Source organism: Nothoprocta perdicaria, unplaced genomic scaffold, assembly GCF_003342845.1.
Source record: "Nothoprocta perdicaria isolate Ctin4 unplaced genomic scaffold, notPer1 scaffold_73, whole genome shotgun sequence".
NCBI lineage: Eukaryota > Metazoa > Chordata > Aves > Tinamiformes > Tinamidae > Nothoprocta > Nothoprocta perdicaria.
The window spans coordinates 906,709-921,417 of record NW_020456010.1 but is presented as its reverse complement, the minus strand read 5'-3'; the positions used below and the strand labels follow the sequence as shown (position 1 = coordinate 921,417).

The following is a 14,709-nucleotide window of genomic DNA, read 5'->3' as shown; positions in this document are numbered from 1 at the left end:
CCACAACAGATTCTCTTAGCAAAGAGATTAAAAAAAAAATATGACAAGCTGTAATGCCATTAGACATTCTGCTGAGCTACTAAAGTCCTAATCACACATTCATAAAGAATAAAAAAGGATTAGCTTTCTTATTAAAAGGATCCAGCTTACTTAAGAACAGGGTATATGGGTACCCTACCATACCCATATACCCACAGCTACAGTCAAACCAAAGGCAGGCGTTAGACACACCTCTCTGGTGCCTACACCAGAAAAAGCAGGGCATCTGCATCCCTTTAGCAATAGGCATTATGGCAGAGGAAAACGAACACGCTTGTGCCAGCTACATTATTCTTACAAGATGTCCTAGTTTAAATTCTGCAGCTTGAAAAAAATCTTTTATTGTCACATGGAGACCGCGGCAGATGGCAACAGATCAAAGCCATTTATCTCAGTGGATAAAATGGTAACTTTAAATATGGTCAGAATCCTTAAGCATATTTGGTTTTGCATGTAATTTTAAATAGCGGCTTAAAGCAGATTAATTAAGCAGGTTCATCCCGCCTTCCTTCCCCCTCGCCCCCTCCATGTTCCTGGACATTTCTGGAAGTATTCATCACAGCATCACAAAGACCTGAGATCAAACCTTGGATGGTTGCTCAAAACAGTTCTCAAAATACACCACGACAATTTCCGAGTAACTGGACACTCCTGCACCAACTCATTTCAAGTTCAGCCATGAGCAATATAAACAGTCAGACATTGCGTATGTGTGCAGGGGCATAAATATACATGGCCTAATATAAGCTAAGACAAGGAACAGGAAAACTGAAAAATACTAGCATTAACGTAACCCTGTATCATGCAAATACAAAGAAAATACCAATCCATGCATTAACCTGAGTAAATATACAAATATATCAATTTTTTTTTTTTTGATAGCTTTTCCTACTCCTTTTCTATCCCTTCATTATTTAAATTCCCTGCATTTATCCATGGCTCAGTTAATTGCAACAGCTGATAAAGATGATTTTTCACATTGCTTTACAACTGAAGATGCGAAAGTATCTATGACAGACTGTTCACCCTCAGAATGGTTTCTGTCTTAATCAGCAAATATCAAGACATGCTTAAGGATCAAGTATCAGTTTATTCCACTCTCAAAACTAAAAGTTTTGAAGATAAAACTTACTGAAAGCATGCCTTCCAGAACCATACATCCATGCTCCGAAAATTACAAGGTTACAAGTATCGGAAACTACCTAAATGACTCTGAAACTTTGACTTAATCCTACACTCCGATTAAGTGCACAGAGAAGATACAAGCTGAAAATGACTGAAGACAAGTGCTTACCTTCAATCCTTTTTAAGGCTGACAGGCAAGTATCTCGGCTTGGAAATTCAAATGGATTATTACAGGTCCGAATGGTGTCACATTCGCATTTCCCGTTAATTATGTTACAACCTGTTATAAGGTTTTCATTGCACGGTTCAAATCCGAGAAGCTGATCATCATCCCAGTTTTCATCTAAAACAAATAAATAAGTAAAAGTCACTACGGCAACTCTGCTTTGGTATAACTTCACCTGCATTGGAGTTGAGCACATTGTATTTCATACTCAGCATTCTGTGAAGAACAAGGTAATGGATTAACCTAAACTACAGGATTTGCCAGTTACCATATTTTACAGCCATTCTATTACCCTTTTTGCTGTAGTTACTGGGACTATTTATTTCAGTCTGTATAGAAAATTATTATCTTTTCAGGAAGAAAAAAGCATAGCTGTAGCACAAACAAGCACTATTCTAACTGCAATAACTTTTGCAGACACCTGAAGTGCAGCAGCAAAGCGAGAACACGCGGAGAACCTGCGACTGTTACAGTAGTTGGCAAATGGGGATATATAATCCAGTTTAAAACAAGTCACACAAAACTTTCTCTGCGGAGTGAATGCTATTTAAACAAACAAACAAGCCCTGCAGCCTTTTGACTCCGTAGTCTTTCAAGACACCTGCATTCCCATTATTGTTCCAGCAGAACTGCTCATGCCCATCATGCTCCTGGCTATCAAGGGGCAGGGGGCTAAGAGAGGGAGAACGCATCTCTTTACTCAAATAATTTTGTTGCTTGAAAATCTCCAGATTTTCCAGAGCACAAGCACCGCTCTCTAGTCCCCAACCACGCAGGTTTCCAACCATTTTGCTTGTCAGGTCAAGAATACATGCAGCAAGACTTTACCCCTAAAAGGTAAATCCTGTCTATCCAGAGTTCTACTGCAAGCTTCACAAAAGGTTACTTTCCTCACATCAAAAGAAAACATCCAAGTTACTCAGGAATGTAAGGAAGGTGCACATTTCCTGTGCATGACCATAAAAAAGAAGATTTAGGCACTATTCTCTATATAGCATTAGATCATTCTCCCACCTGATCAGTCTACAAAACCCAGTGCCATGAAGTACATACAAATACAACTAACCGACTGCTACTAATGACAAAACGAGTAACTCTCCATTTTCAGTCTTTACGTCTTTACATCTTTCTTTTCCACGGCTGATTTCATTTGGGCTGATAGTAGCTCATCTCAAACTTCTAAATTATCAAAAAAAAAAAAAAAAAGAGCTTGTCAGAAAGAAACTTCAGAAGAAAAAAAAAAAAATCTTCCAGCGATATAAATACTTATTTTCTTTTCTTGTGAGAGTTTGTTTAAAAAGAGAAGAGGACAAGGTATATAGCCTACAAACCCTCCCTACACGTAGGGAGCTACTCTGTTTTGGGGAGAAGGGGAGACCTTGCCCAAGTGGGTGGGTTGTGCAGTAACAAGTGTCTCGCACAAACGCATGTGCTGGGATGTTTCCATTGGGAATGTATTAAATCCAACTTCTGATGTAGAAAGAAGCAGAATCTCTGATAGTAGATGACTATAAACACACACACACACACACACACACTGAAGTCTGAGTTGAAATGCCTTCCACCCACAGACACATGCAGAACGCATTGGTTAACCTGTGCTAGTTATCAGTTATCTGAGTAAGGAGCAGGGAGAAACACACATCAGAAAAACATTTACTAGTTAAGTACTATAAGCAATCTAGAGGAAGTGTCATATTAGATTCTCACAGGTCCCTCTCTCTCTCTGGGCTACCAATTATTTGGATTTTGTTAGAAGCAAAGTGCCTTGTCTGCATACCATTAAACACCTCTCAGAGCAAAATAACACTGACAAAAGCACTGAGTAAATGACGACGTCAATTTTAGACATGAAGCTGCCATGGGAACATTATGGCTTTTTTTCTGTTAGTCCATAAATACAGTAGTGAAGAAAGAGTAGTCATTAATTCCAGGAACCAATTTGTGCTTTTCCCACATCCCTGTCTCTTTTTTCCCCCAATCCCAATTACAGTAACATCCCTTATTGCGATCGGACAGATAAACGCTCAGCAGCAGCAGCACAGAGGTTCCTGACTAGAAACTACCCCCTTCTTTCCTCCTGCCTCCCCTCCACTTAAGAGAAGGTGGGATATAGCATTCAAAAACTCTACTTGCGAAGGGGGAACATGCACAGGGAAAAGTCACAAGAATTCTAATGCTAATACATCCTGCTTTTGAGGGGCCAGAATATTGCAAGGACAATCTGTATTTTACAAATCCTCACAACAATTTACATAACAAGAACAAAGTGGTCATAGCTAGCTATAGCCTAAGATTAAAAGTGTTTCAAATTTTCTTATCACAGGGACCATGGCTTGTTCTAGATCTTATTCTCTTAAGAATATCTGTTCACGGAATTTTTCCATGTTTCTCATATGTGGGGCTGGGGGGACTGTATCTCATTTAAAAATGGGAGCTTCTCCCATTTTCTCCCCTCTTCTCAAACTCTGGGGGTGAATAAGTGCGCAGGGAGGGTCACAGCTGGCCGCTGAACTTGCTGCACAGTGCACACCAGCCCAGGGCTCCTAGAGCTCCTTGCTCCCATCAAGCCGTTGACATCAACGCATGGTACCCCGTGTGTATGCAGACTATGATAACAGTAAAACCTTGCTTTCCCAGTATGTTAACTAACATCATTTGGAAATTCTACCCAATAACTCTTTGGGGCCAACAGAGCCGAGCAGAAGCTGTGAGCACCACAGCCCCTGTTGCTCTGGAGCTACCTACTGGCCACATAAAAGTGGCATCCCACCTGCCTTGGGGTACGGAGCCGTCCCTTACTCAAGGCAAAATACCTCCATGTGAATCTAACACATGGCTTGGCACTATCCTCAGCACCACCTCAGCTCTGGTGCAGGCTGGAGCTGCAAGTTGGATACCTCATCTGCCTGTCCTTGAGATTTTTCAGGTGGGAACAGAAAAGGACACACACAGGAGGTCCATCAGTCCATATTACATCAAAGACTCTCCCAATCCATCGCTCAGCAGCTATGGACAGAAGAGAAAAGCCCCAAAAAAATACTTGCAGGCTGAGAATGTTGAATGTCACATGAATCCAATACTTGAAACTTACTGGGAACGAGTACCAAGAGAGTCATGTTCAGACTGGAGGAGTGCAAACCTGGGTCACATCTGGACATCTTTTACCAGACTCCCTTTTGCACAGTCTCATTTGACACACATTAAAAAAAAAAGTTAAAAAAAAAAATCAGTGAAGAAGCAGATGTGTATTACAAGGTAAGAGCTTATTTTCACTTAGAAAGTCAATGTAGAGTCTAGAGTGGTCTTTTATGCAGACTCCTTTTTCTAGCTAATTTCATGCTTTCATGAACAGAAGTTAAACAAGAACCCTATCAGTACAGTAAATCCTCTGAAGTCACTGAATGTCAGTATAGACAGAAAAGTTATTCAAAATGAGAGGTAGTGCAGCCATATGAAAGTAATTTTATGATCAAGAAAGGATGAATTTGGTGTCTCATTTCTATTCAAAACTTGATAAAAAAAAGGGAGCAGTTTGATGGACTTAAGTGATGGCCCACGACAGAATGCATGCTCTTTGTCATGAAGCTACAGCTCCAAGATATTCCAACAGATATGGAAACATATGTTGACACCTCTACATACCACATACTCACTCTCTACTGTGCCAAAGTCATGGTGTCCTTGCAGCGTTCCCAAACAAAGCTTTTACATATCAGTAATTCTGAAGTCTGGGAGAGTTCATGAATAATTCCAGATTACTGCACAAAAAAATTTCTTGCATGCCTGTTTTATTTCCTTTATAGCCCCCTTCTCAGGAAGGAATTTATATCATCCAGACTTGTGAAAAGTATGCATGAAAAAAAGGAAAGGACCAAGACAGAACCACGTATAAAAGCTTTACTTCTCCATTTGGTTTAAGTGGATTGCAAAACTCATGTATGAAATAGAACATCACAGAGCCTCCCAAACATCAGTAAGCGCATTCAATCACGTTTCCAAGACTAGCTGCTTTCCAAGACTCACATACACACACACAAAAAACAAAAATAAGTAAAAAGAATCAAGCAAGTGTTTTAACATTGAGTTTTTAGAAGCAGACCAGATGAAAAGTATCCCAACAAGAGGAAACTGCTGGTTTTCACCCAAACTGATATTTGTTTAGTTGCAGCTTCTACCATCTATCTCATAGAGATGGCACAATCAGGTAGGCGCAAAGAGAAAATAGATGCTCTTTCCAGAGGCCCCCAGTTAGTGTGGAGTAGGGGTTATACACACTCCAAGAACCAGTTCACAGGTCTCAAGCAACCAGGTAACTACAGCTTGAAAACTACCCTTTCAGATCCTTTCCATCAACAGTTTCCCACTCTTTCCAACTCATTCAGGCGAGTTCCCTTTTCAGAGGAAAAACTCAGACCAACAATTTTCTCAGACCAAGAGAGCAAGACTTGGACCTCACACCACTCTGCATTCTTGCTATGTATGCTTTCATACTACAAGCAACTCCAAAAGATTTTTTTTTCCCCATTTTCTTCCATTTTTCATCTAACTACTTGCTTTCTACAAAGCAAATGTTTCAGCTTTCAAATAACTCAAGCATAGTTTGGGGTTTCTGAACTCCAAAATCCTGCCTTAGCATGCTTCTACAGCAGGCAGGAGGATTAAGGCATTAGAAAGTTGAATAAGAGGGCCTTAAACAACAGCTTCAGTCTGAGAAACAGCTACAATTTGAGAAATATGCCTCTAGGGTTCAACAAGTAGCATTCCACAGCTTCTTCCATGCTAAGTCCTGCACACAGAGTCACAACAGAGCTCCACAGAAGTGTACTGGGAATGCTATTCACGACCGAGGCAGGTGTGCTGCCTCCACCTGAAGTCAGAGCCTGCTCCGCGCTGCAACTGCCTGCAGGATCCAGATCTACACACAGGTGTGCATAAATATGTAGCAACCTAATTTTCCCTTTTTGCAACACTGCAGCTCCCGGTCCTAATGTCTCCAAACACCACATGAAAGCTGCAATTGCAGATGGACAAGTTGGGTGTAGTCAGAGAAGGAGATACAGATACAGGTTTACACCTTGGCTTAGGCAGAACTAGAAGATTCAAGAGAAAAACTGCGGAAAGAGGAAAAACACACACACACACACACTTGATAGGGTTACTCTAAAGTGACAAAGCCCAAGCATCACAGCTCTCAAAGCCAGTATCTCAATTATGCTACTCTAGGAGGCAGCATTTTTTTTTTTTAATCTGTTTACAGAAAAGTAAGTAATTAATAGCAACCACCTTGGAGCCTTGTAGCACACCTTAATGATATGCTGTAGCTCACTACAGTTTATTCATCATCTGCATCATGAAAAGGATCTAAAATGATCTAAAATCTGGTGTTTTGAAAAGTACAAGGAAAGATCTTTCACAGACTCCTTCACTCCCTTAATATTTTGCTTTTCTTTCCTGCAAGGTTTCAGGTACTTCTGTATCACTGTGTTCCTTTCCCTGCCCCAACCCTTATATTCATTTCTGGACATTTAATGAGAGTCAGCTATTATTTCAATGCCCATATGTTATTCTGCTTCTCTGTTTATACAGAGAATGCAGCATCTCAAACCAGCAAGCATACTGGAACGGTCATCAAAATATCACAGTTGAAGACCAAGATCAAGCACTGCATCCCCAACAACAGAGCTGGAATTACAGTCTTTTAAGTGGCCGGGAAAAGCAACATAACTTGAGCAAACTGAGTGAGCTCTCCCAGTCTACATTAACTGAAATATACTACTCAAACTCCTTCTACCTTTTCAAAGCATGGCTGGCAGGCTCTTCAGATGCTGAGTGGAAAAATAAATGTGCTAGCCTGAAATTGAAACAGACTTTAAATTACATTTTACAGACTCCCCACATCCCTTTCAATCCTGCTTTTGAAAAGGACAGGGAAATGGGCTTCACAGCAGTGCAGAAGTAATCCTTACTGTATCACTCTTCATGTCTCTGGAAAGGGAAGATGAACCTTTCGAAACTTTCCCTGTTGAATTAGATCCAAGTTCAGAGCCACTGTCACTTTAAGGCAGCATTAAACATTTTTACACATAAGTATTTTGGCATTCATTAAGATGATTTGAAACGCTCAAGGATTCTACAGGCCTTCTAAAATAAAATAAAAAAAATAAAACAAAAAAGGAAATACTTCTTGCCAATAGGCTTTGGCTTCTCTTTGAACAGGAAAAGAGAACGATGGAAAGGAAATTCATGTTTTGGAGAAGCTGAACAATAGAAATGACTAATCACCACTAAAGAATGCTTGAAACCCAGCCCCAGACCTTGAAAAGCAGCAGCAGGAAGGGCTAGCCTTGAAATGCATTTGTGCATATGTACTGGCTGCAATCATCTCCCAGCTTATTCCACCAGCGAAGTCGAGAGCCTGCACAAAGTTTTACAGCAAGACACACAACTAACAGTTTTATGACAAGGCGGTTTTCCACATCAGAAGGGTCCGCTTTTCAAGATCAAATTGGGAAGGCATGTTAGTACAAAAGGGCTTTCCAGGCTCCTGACATAGTTTCTGGTCACAACTAGAAAGACAAATCGTAGAACAGTATTTAGGTAGTTCAGGAACACGATGCAGAGAAAGCTCATCCCAAACCTGAGTACCTGCTCTATCCTATTCAAATCAGACCTGCTCCTCAGGTGAACCATTCCCTGGTACGGTGAAAAGGTTTTCACTGCAGCAGCTCCTTCCTCCTTCCATACAAAGGAGGCAAGAAATATTTCAGCAAAACAGTTTTCTGCTCAATTATGAACTGCTCTCGACAGAAGCCATGAGAACAGCAAGGAGGTAAACAGAAGCTTTAAGGAAAATGTGCAACTTGTCAGACTCCTACAAGTTTTAAAGCTTCTCTTCGCTCATTTCTCTTTTTATTAGGATCCCCCCCACAAGGCTGAGCAGTATTTCCCAGAGTCTTCCCCAAAGATAGCCTGAAACTGTATCTGAAACTGTAACAATTAAAGTTTTGACAACTGACCCTCTGCACGTTCTACGAAAGACGAGCAAACAAGCTGTTTTAATCTTGAGACTTAGGCCTACATCTTGTTTGTAAACAACTGAATGAAAATATTACACAGCATGGCAGGGTTTAAGTGGTCAGCGAGCAGCCCTGCCAGAACTCCATTCATTAGTTTGTGGACAGCAGAGTTTCAGCCGCCCTGGCAGTTTTTTTGTCTACTTCTAGAAAACTCATTTTAAAAGTTGCTAAAGCCTCAGGAAAGAGGCAAATGTTCCTAGACGTTTTCCAAATCAGGCTAGAAGTCCAAGTTCTTTTTTAAAAGAAGTAGCACGCTGCATCCACGTGCTTCAAAAAGCCGCACGTGCAGCTGCAGGCGTCAGCCTCGCTGCAAACAGGTGGCATCGTCCCATTATCCAAGCGGCACATTTTACATTATCACATGTAACACCGTTATCAGGATGACACCTGCTTTCTACCACTAGCTGATCTGTGAGCATCCAGCCCTTCTGAAAAATAAATAAATAATAGAAAAAATCCTGACTATAGCACAGCATCTTCTGCAGCAAAACTTCCAAGTTTGTTTTAAGGACAAGGGACCCAACAGAATGGGCTCCGGTTCAGAAAGATGTCAGTTTTTTAATATTAAAAGAAATACCTTATCATCACCATCAGGGGAGCTAGCTATAGAAGAAATGAGGAAAGGAGCATCTCCGTTTAGTGCTTTTCTACCCCATACTTAGCCCCAATTTCCTTTTCTTACTGCGAAATGTATATATCATGACCCAAAAAGGACTAATATGATTTACAGATTCAGAAATTAAGTGTTCAGCATGCTCAGTATAAGCTTCTGCAGCCTGAATAGCAGCTACACTAAAGGCATGAGCTGCTTCCATCCATCTTAATATATTACCATCAACTTACATCCTCTGAACGTGGCAGAGCCAGTCGATATAGGTAACTGCCTTTAGGGATCATCTTTTAATTTGCATGCTTACGTGGAATTTAATATAGATGGTCTTTATACAGACTTAGATACCATCATAGCTTATATTGGTAAATTTCTTCCTATAGATAAGCTTTAGATGTCAGTACTAGCCATTTTTTAAATCCTATACATGTGTACACACAGCAAAAGACAGAGCTAAAACATAAGACTGCAAATAGTGTCACAAGATATCTTAATCAAAACTCTGAGTTTACCATTTCCATGTTTACTTACTTTGTGAGTTAAATACAAGTATTTACAAGTCAATACATACATAATAGGTCACTTTTACAGAGTAAATAGTGAGTTGACACAGAAGGACTTGGTCTTTCTGCAAGAAAAATAAAGGATGAACTTTATTCTTTGGGAAAATTCAGGAGAGGAAAGAAGCCTCCCAAAAAAGGAGAGGAAGAGGAAAAAGCAGGCATGCTTGAATCATACTAATGCATTAATTATTGCATAATATGACTGTGATTCAAATGGAATTTGGGTTAAGCAAAATATTATGCAAAAAGTTAAATCATGCAAGTACTCTTGAATTAGCTAGAGGGTATTTAAAGCAGAAAACATGTCTCAGGGTGCAGAAGTTACTCAACTAATTATTGCACTAGTTCTAGCCAAAGTATCTGCCAAGCCTGAAGGTAATTAAAAACACACACACATATGTTTTTACATGTAGTAGGATTTTTAGGAAGCTCAAGAAACAGCCATTTTCTCTGTGTAAAATTTTGACAGCAGCAGAGGATGCCTGATGAATGGTCAAGTAAAGTGAAATGGATTTTTTTTAAAAAAGTAGCACCAGAACACATTTCTCAAATTTGCAGAATACCACAAAAGCCAAGTCTTGCCATACACAAGTTAAAAAGTTTAGTCATCAGCCTGTTCACAGTGTGATTTTTAGCTTAAAACTAACTGTACTCATCCACATCAACAGAAACCTGCCAAGTTCTGCATCACTATCCCTGCTCATACCTTTTGAACTTTTTCATTTCATTTTTGCTGAAATATCGGAGCCAAACAAGGGAAGCTTAAAAGTCAGAATGCAATGCCCAGAAAGAGGAAACCACTTCCCACTCACACAGCCAGTACCTGATCTAATTCATATCCCATGCCCTTCACCTTGAATTTACACTTTCTGATTGAGGTTGACTGAGACTTCAGCACCAACACACACCAGCACACAGAAAGCTTATGAACTATGGAGCCCAAACTATGAGCAACTCAGTTTTGGGCCTCCATAAGTTCTGTGGGTTTTGTTTGTTTGTTTCTTTTCCCTCTGCAACAGGATTGCTGTCAGGCTTTGAACCACGCATTTTAACTGTCTCCATACCAACATTTCATGCTGATTAAAATCAAGGATCTAGTCTGGGAATTATCACTTGATGTCAATGGAATGTGTCCTCCCCACATACTTAGGCATTAAAACCTTTTGGGTAATACCTCCCAAGCCATTCACTGCATAACAGAGTAACAAAAAAAGTAACTTTGGGAATAGTCAATTAGATTAAATCATTATTAGTTTATTTTTCTAAATTAAAAGAGCTTCAGTAATTTGTAGTCAAAGTAAAACACCGTTTAATGTTTAAGGGACTTGCCCGTACAATGGGCAAGAGAGCCATGTGCACTGTACAAGAGCTTGGAGACGAAACGTGATGTTCTGGACTCTGGCTCCGCTTGTCCCCTCGGTACAGCACACAGGACAACCTGTTTTCACAGCTCTGTTTCCTCTCAACAGTTTCAAGCTCACTGCTCTTAAACACAGCAGTCTCTGTCCTTGCAGGTTTCTAGGGAAAAAGTATAGCCTAGAGTAAGCTTAAATTGCATGGTGGGGAAGGAAGGGAAGCCACAAGATAACAACAACAAGAAGTCACACCAAAAAACACCCGCCCACAGCTACCAACACCAAGCTCTGCCGACTCCTCCCAACAAGGGATCAGACGAGATCCCCAGGCTCTGTTATGACTATTGCTCTTTCACACCAGCTCAGCAAAGCAATGGATGTGCTTCCATCCAAGAGCACCAGAACTTGACAAAGTGCCAAAACAGACAAGAAAGTCCTCATCACAAGAAATACCGTGACAGAGAAGCCCAGCCTTCTCTGCTCAATTTTCCCAAAACTTTTCCATCATCTGGAAAGGAGGAGCTCTGCACAGCCACACTATGGGGATCGAGGTTCACGAGCTCTGGAGATCTCCACTGTATCCAAGAGGTGGCTCTCAGACCAAGTTCAAAGACCAAGCTAGGGTGGCCTTTCACTTGAGCTTTTAAGTTCTGAGCTTGAAGACAGTATGTCTGCTATAGCCACAGGTACCTTAACTTTATCCAACAAACTCCCGGTAAAGTCAATAGAAGTTGGAAGTGTTCCAACACAGGAACACCACAGGATCACCCTACAGATAAATTACTCATCCAGGTCTGGATTGGCCGACTTAGTTTTTCTTCACCAAGAATACAGCTATCCAGTGCACTCGAGAAGGACATTTCACATACAATGGCAAAACGCCAAAAAATGAGTCTTAGAAGTGCATAAAGACCCAAGTAGTTGAAGTGTTAAGATAGGCGAGGATTTCCTTCAGATTTTAAAAGAAGGAAGGGAAAAACCTAGAATTAGTACCAGTTACCAATAAAAAATGGTTTTATAAAGAATATAGTCTAGTTTCAAAGAGACGGGGTACCACTGACAGATGCCACAAGTTTCTACTTCAAGCGTCAGAGTTCTGCTATGAGCAGCGTGTTAGCATTATCATTTGAAATAACAATAGCAAGTATTTTTACCTGCTATAATTACAGCTCTTAAAATAAATGAAGTTTTCCACAGCAAAGTACATGTTCATACACAGGCTAAGACACTTGCTGAAGCTTTAAAAAAAAAAAAAAAAAAGTTTATAACTGTAGCCAGTAGGGGTCATTTCAGTGTAAAAAATTGCAGTGAAAGGAGAGGCTGGAGACAGCAGAGTCAAAACATCAGTTTCTATCCACGCAGTTCTGTAAGACACTTTCATTTCCCCCATCCTCAACACAGGGGCAAGAAAGTGTTTTAATTCCCAAGTAACACAAAATTTAAAGAAAAGTCTTTATTCTGCTAACACATAAAAGAAATCCATGTTCAGAACCATCAACACCAGACTACATCTGAGGTCCATTCCATGTGCACCTGTAAACTACACAATTCTTTAGGTCTCATTGAAACAGTAATTAAGAAAAAGGCTCATCGGCCCCAGTGACCTGATGTTAGAGCCTCTTTTTCCTCTTGGTGCCTCCCTCATGCACAACATGCGCTACAGAGAACAAGACTGGTTCACCACATTACTATTGTATTGCTGTTGCTTAGCATGAGGCAGTTTCCTGACAATTTAGACAATTTAGTTATATGTATCCCAGTAACATTTATTAAGCTGACAGTTCAGCTCAATTGCTTCTTTCATTTAAGAGAAAGAAAATTAAATAGATAACTTATCTCCCTGACTATTACTATAGAGACAGCTGGAACTAGTTTCTAACCACAACAGTAATTGAAACGCAATCTTGCCAGCAAATGCTTCGTACTATTTTCAACAGTATATGGGACATGTTATGAGTTGAACTACAGCAACGTACAGATTGCATCACTTCAAAGGAATGAAATGCTCCTACACTGCCAGAGATGTCCGTCCTGTGATACAGTAAGGGAGTGGGAACATCAAGACATTTAATGACTGGGGGCTTTTAGATCCTTTAATAATAAAAAATAAATAAAGAATAAAAAAAGGAAGTAAAAGGCAGTTAAAAACAGCCAAGAAAAACTAGGCTGAATCTTTAGAGTATCTTTTTTTCCTCAAACAGGAAAAACGCAAGTAGAGAAATTTGCACACACAAACCAGACCACGGCAATGCATATATTCAGCAACACAGAGTCAATCGAGCCTTTGGAAGCAGTTTAGCACCATTTTTACCCACTAAAAACAGAGTCTGCTCCTAAAGCCGGCCCTACCCAAGCAACAATTGCAGCGAAGCTGATGATATTTGTTCTGGTCCACACAGAATACCCTGGCCTGTCATTTACAGTTATGCTGCGGTTTGCAATTTACTTGTGCACCCAGTGAGCAGCCCTCTACACTAGGAACTAGCGCCAGAAAAAAAGGTCAGCCCCCCACTAAGAAAAAAAAATAAATAAAATAAATAAAACAAGATAGAGAGAGGAAGGGGAAGAGTTTGTAAGTCCCCTCAAAACTGTAGGTTTCTAACGCCAGTTTCTGGACAGATGCTGCCTCGGCAGCTCTCCGGACTTTCTGCTGCCCTCTACCCGCCAGGACGGAAGGTTTGCGGTTACTTTCCAGAACTGTCCGAGCTCGCGCTCCGGAGCCTCACATACATTTTACACATATTCCCAACTACCGGTTATTTGCAATCTCTTCACAGCGCCATGTTTTCCCCCCTGACTTGGGGCGGGGGGGAAAGAAAAAGAAAAGAGGAAAAAAAAAAAAAAAAAAAAGCAGCGAAAGCAGCGGAGGGAAAAGACAAGAGGGACTAAAATATTTATGTTTGGTTGTTTCGCAAATAACATATAAAAAAAAATAAAAGAAGGAAAAAGGAAAAGGGCACAAACTTGGGAACTCCGCTAGCTGCGACGCTGGGAGCGGGCAGGGCAAACGCGGCGCCGCCACCGCGGGCTCCTGCGTCCGCTCCGGCTCATCCCGTCCCGCGGGGCGGCAGGAGCGGCCGTGACCCGGCACGGCTCCGGCTCCCGCCGCGATTCCTGACGCCGGGACGGCCCCGGCCCGGCTCGCGATGCTGCGCAGGGAGCAGCCGGCCCGAGCCGCGCGCGGGGGCCGCTGCGGAGGGCGAGGCTGGCGGAGCAGCGGCCGGGCCAGCCCCGCGGGGAACTTCTCCCGGAGCAGCTCCCGGAGCAGCAGCCGCTCCGCTCCGGAGCGCGCGGGGCACCGGGTGCCTTCCCTTCCCGCCGCGCTCCCTGCTCCCGGCGGCGGCGCGCGGAGAGCGCCCGCGGGAGGCGGGATACCCCGCGCCCCCCGCCCCGTCCCGTGCCGTCCCGTCCGCGCTCACCTTCGCAGACGCCCACTTCGTACTCGGTGATGGAGTCGCCGTTGAGCGGCGGGCGGATGACACAGCGCAGCCCGCGGTCGCAGGCGCCGTGCAGCCCGTAGACGCCGCCGCAGCTCTCGTTGCGCTGCCGCGCGCACATGAAGCAGCAGCCGCAGATGCCCAGCACGATGCTGCCGGGGCAGCTCTTGGGCTCCTCGCACTTGGACTCGTCGCAGGGCAGGCACACGAGCGCCCGCGCGCCCGGCTCGCCCAGCAGCAGCGCCAGCAGCAGCAGCGGCCACGCCGCGGCCGCC

General features: G+C 42.3%; 1 protein-coding gene across 1 annotated transcript in view; it reads right to left on the bottom strand.

Moving 5' to 3' along the window:
• The window catches only part of CRIM1 (cysteine rich transmembrane BMP regulator 1), a 157,025-nt gene extending 142,408 nt beyond the window's left edge, over positions 1-14,617 (bottom strand). Inside the window, exons 1-2 of the mRNA XM_026051163.1 lie at positions 14,417-14,617; positions 1,334-1,507 (exon numbers count right to left, since the gene is read on the bottom strand). Coding sequence (XP_025906948.1) covers positions 1,334-1,507; positions 14,417-14,555 — 313 coding nt within the window. The 5' untranslated portion in view covers positions 14,556-14,617. The remainder of the gene's footprint in view (positions 1-1,333; positions 1,508-14,416) is intronic.
• Between the last annotated feature and the right edge of the window lie 92 nt (positions 14,618-14,709).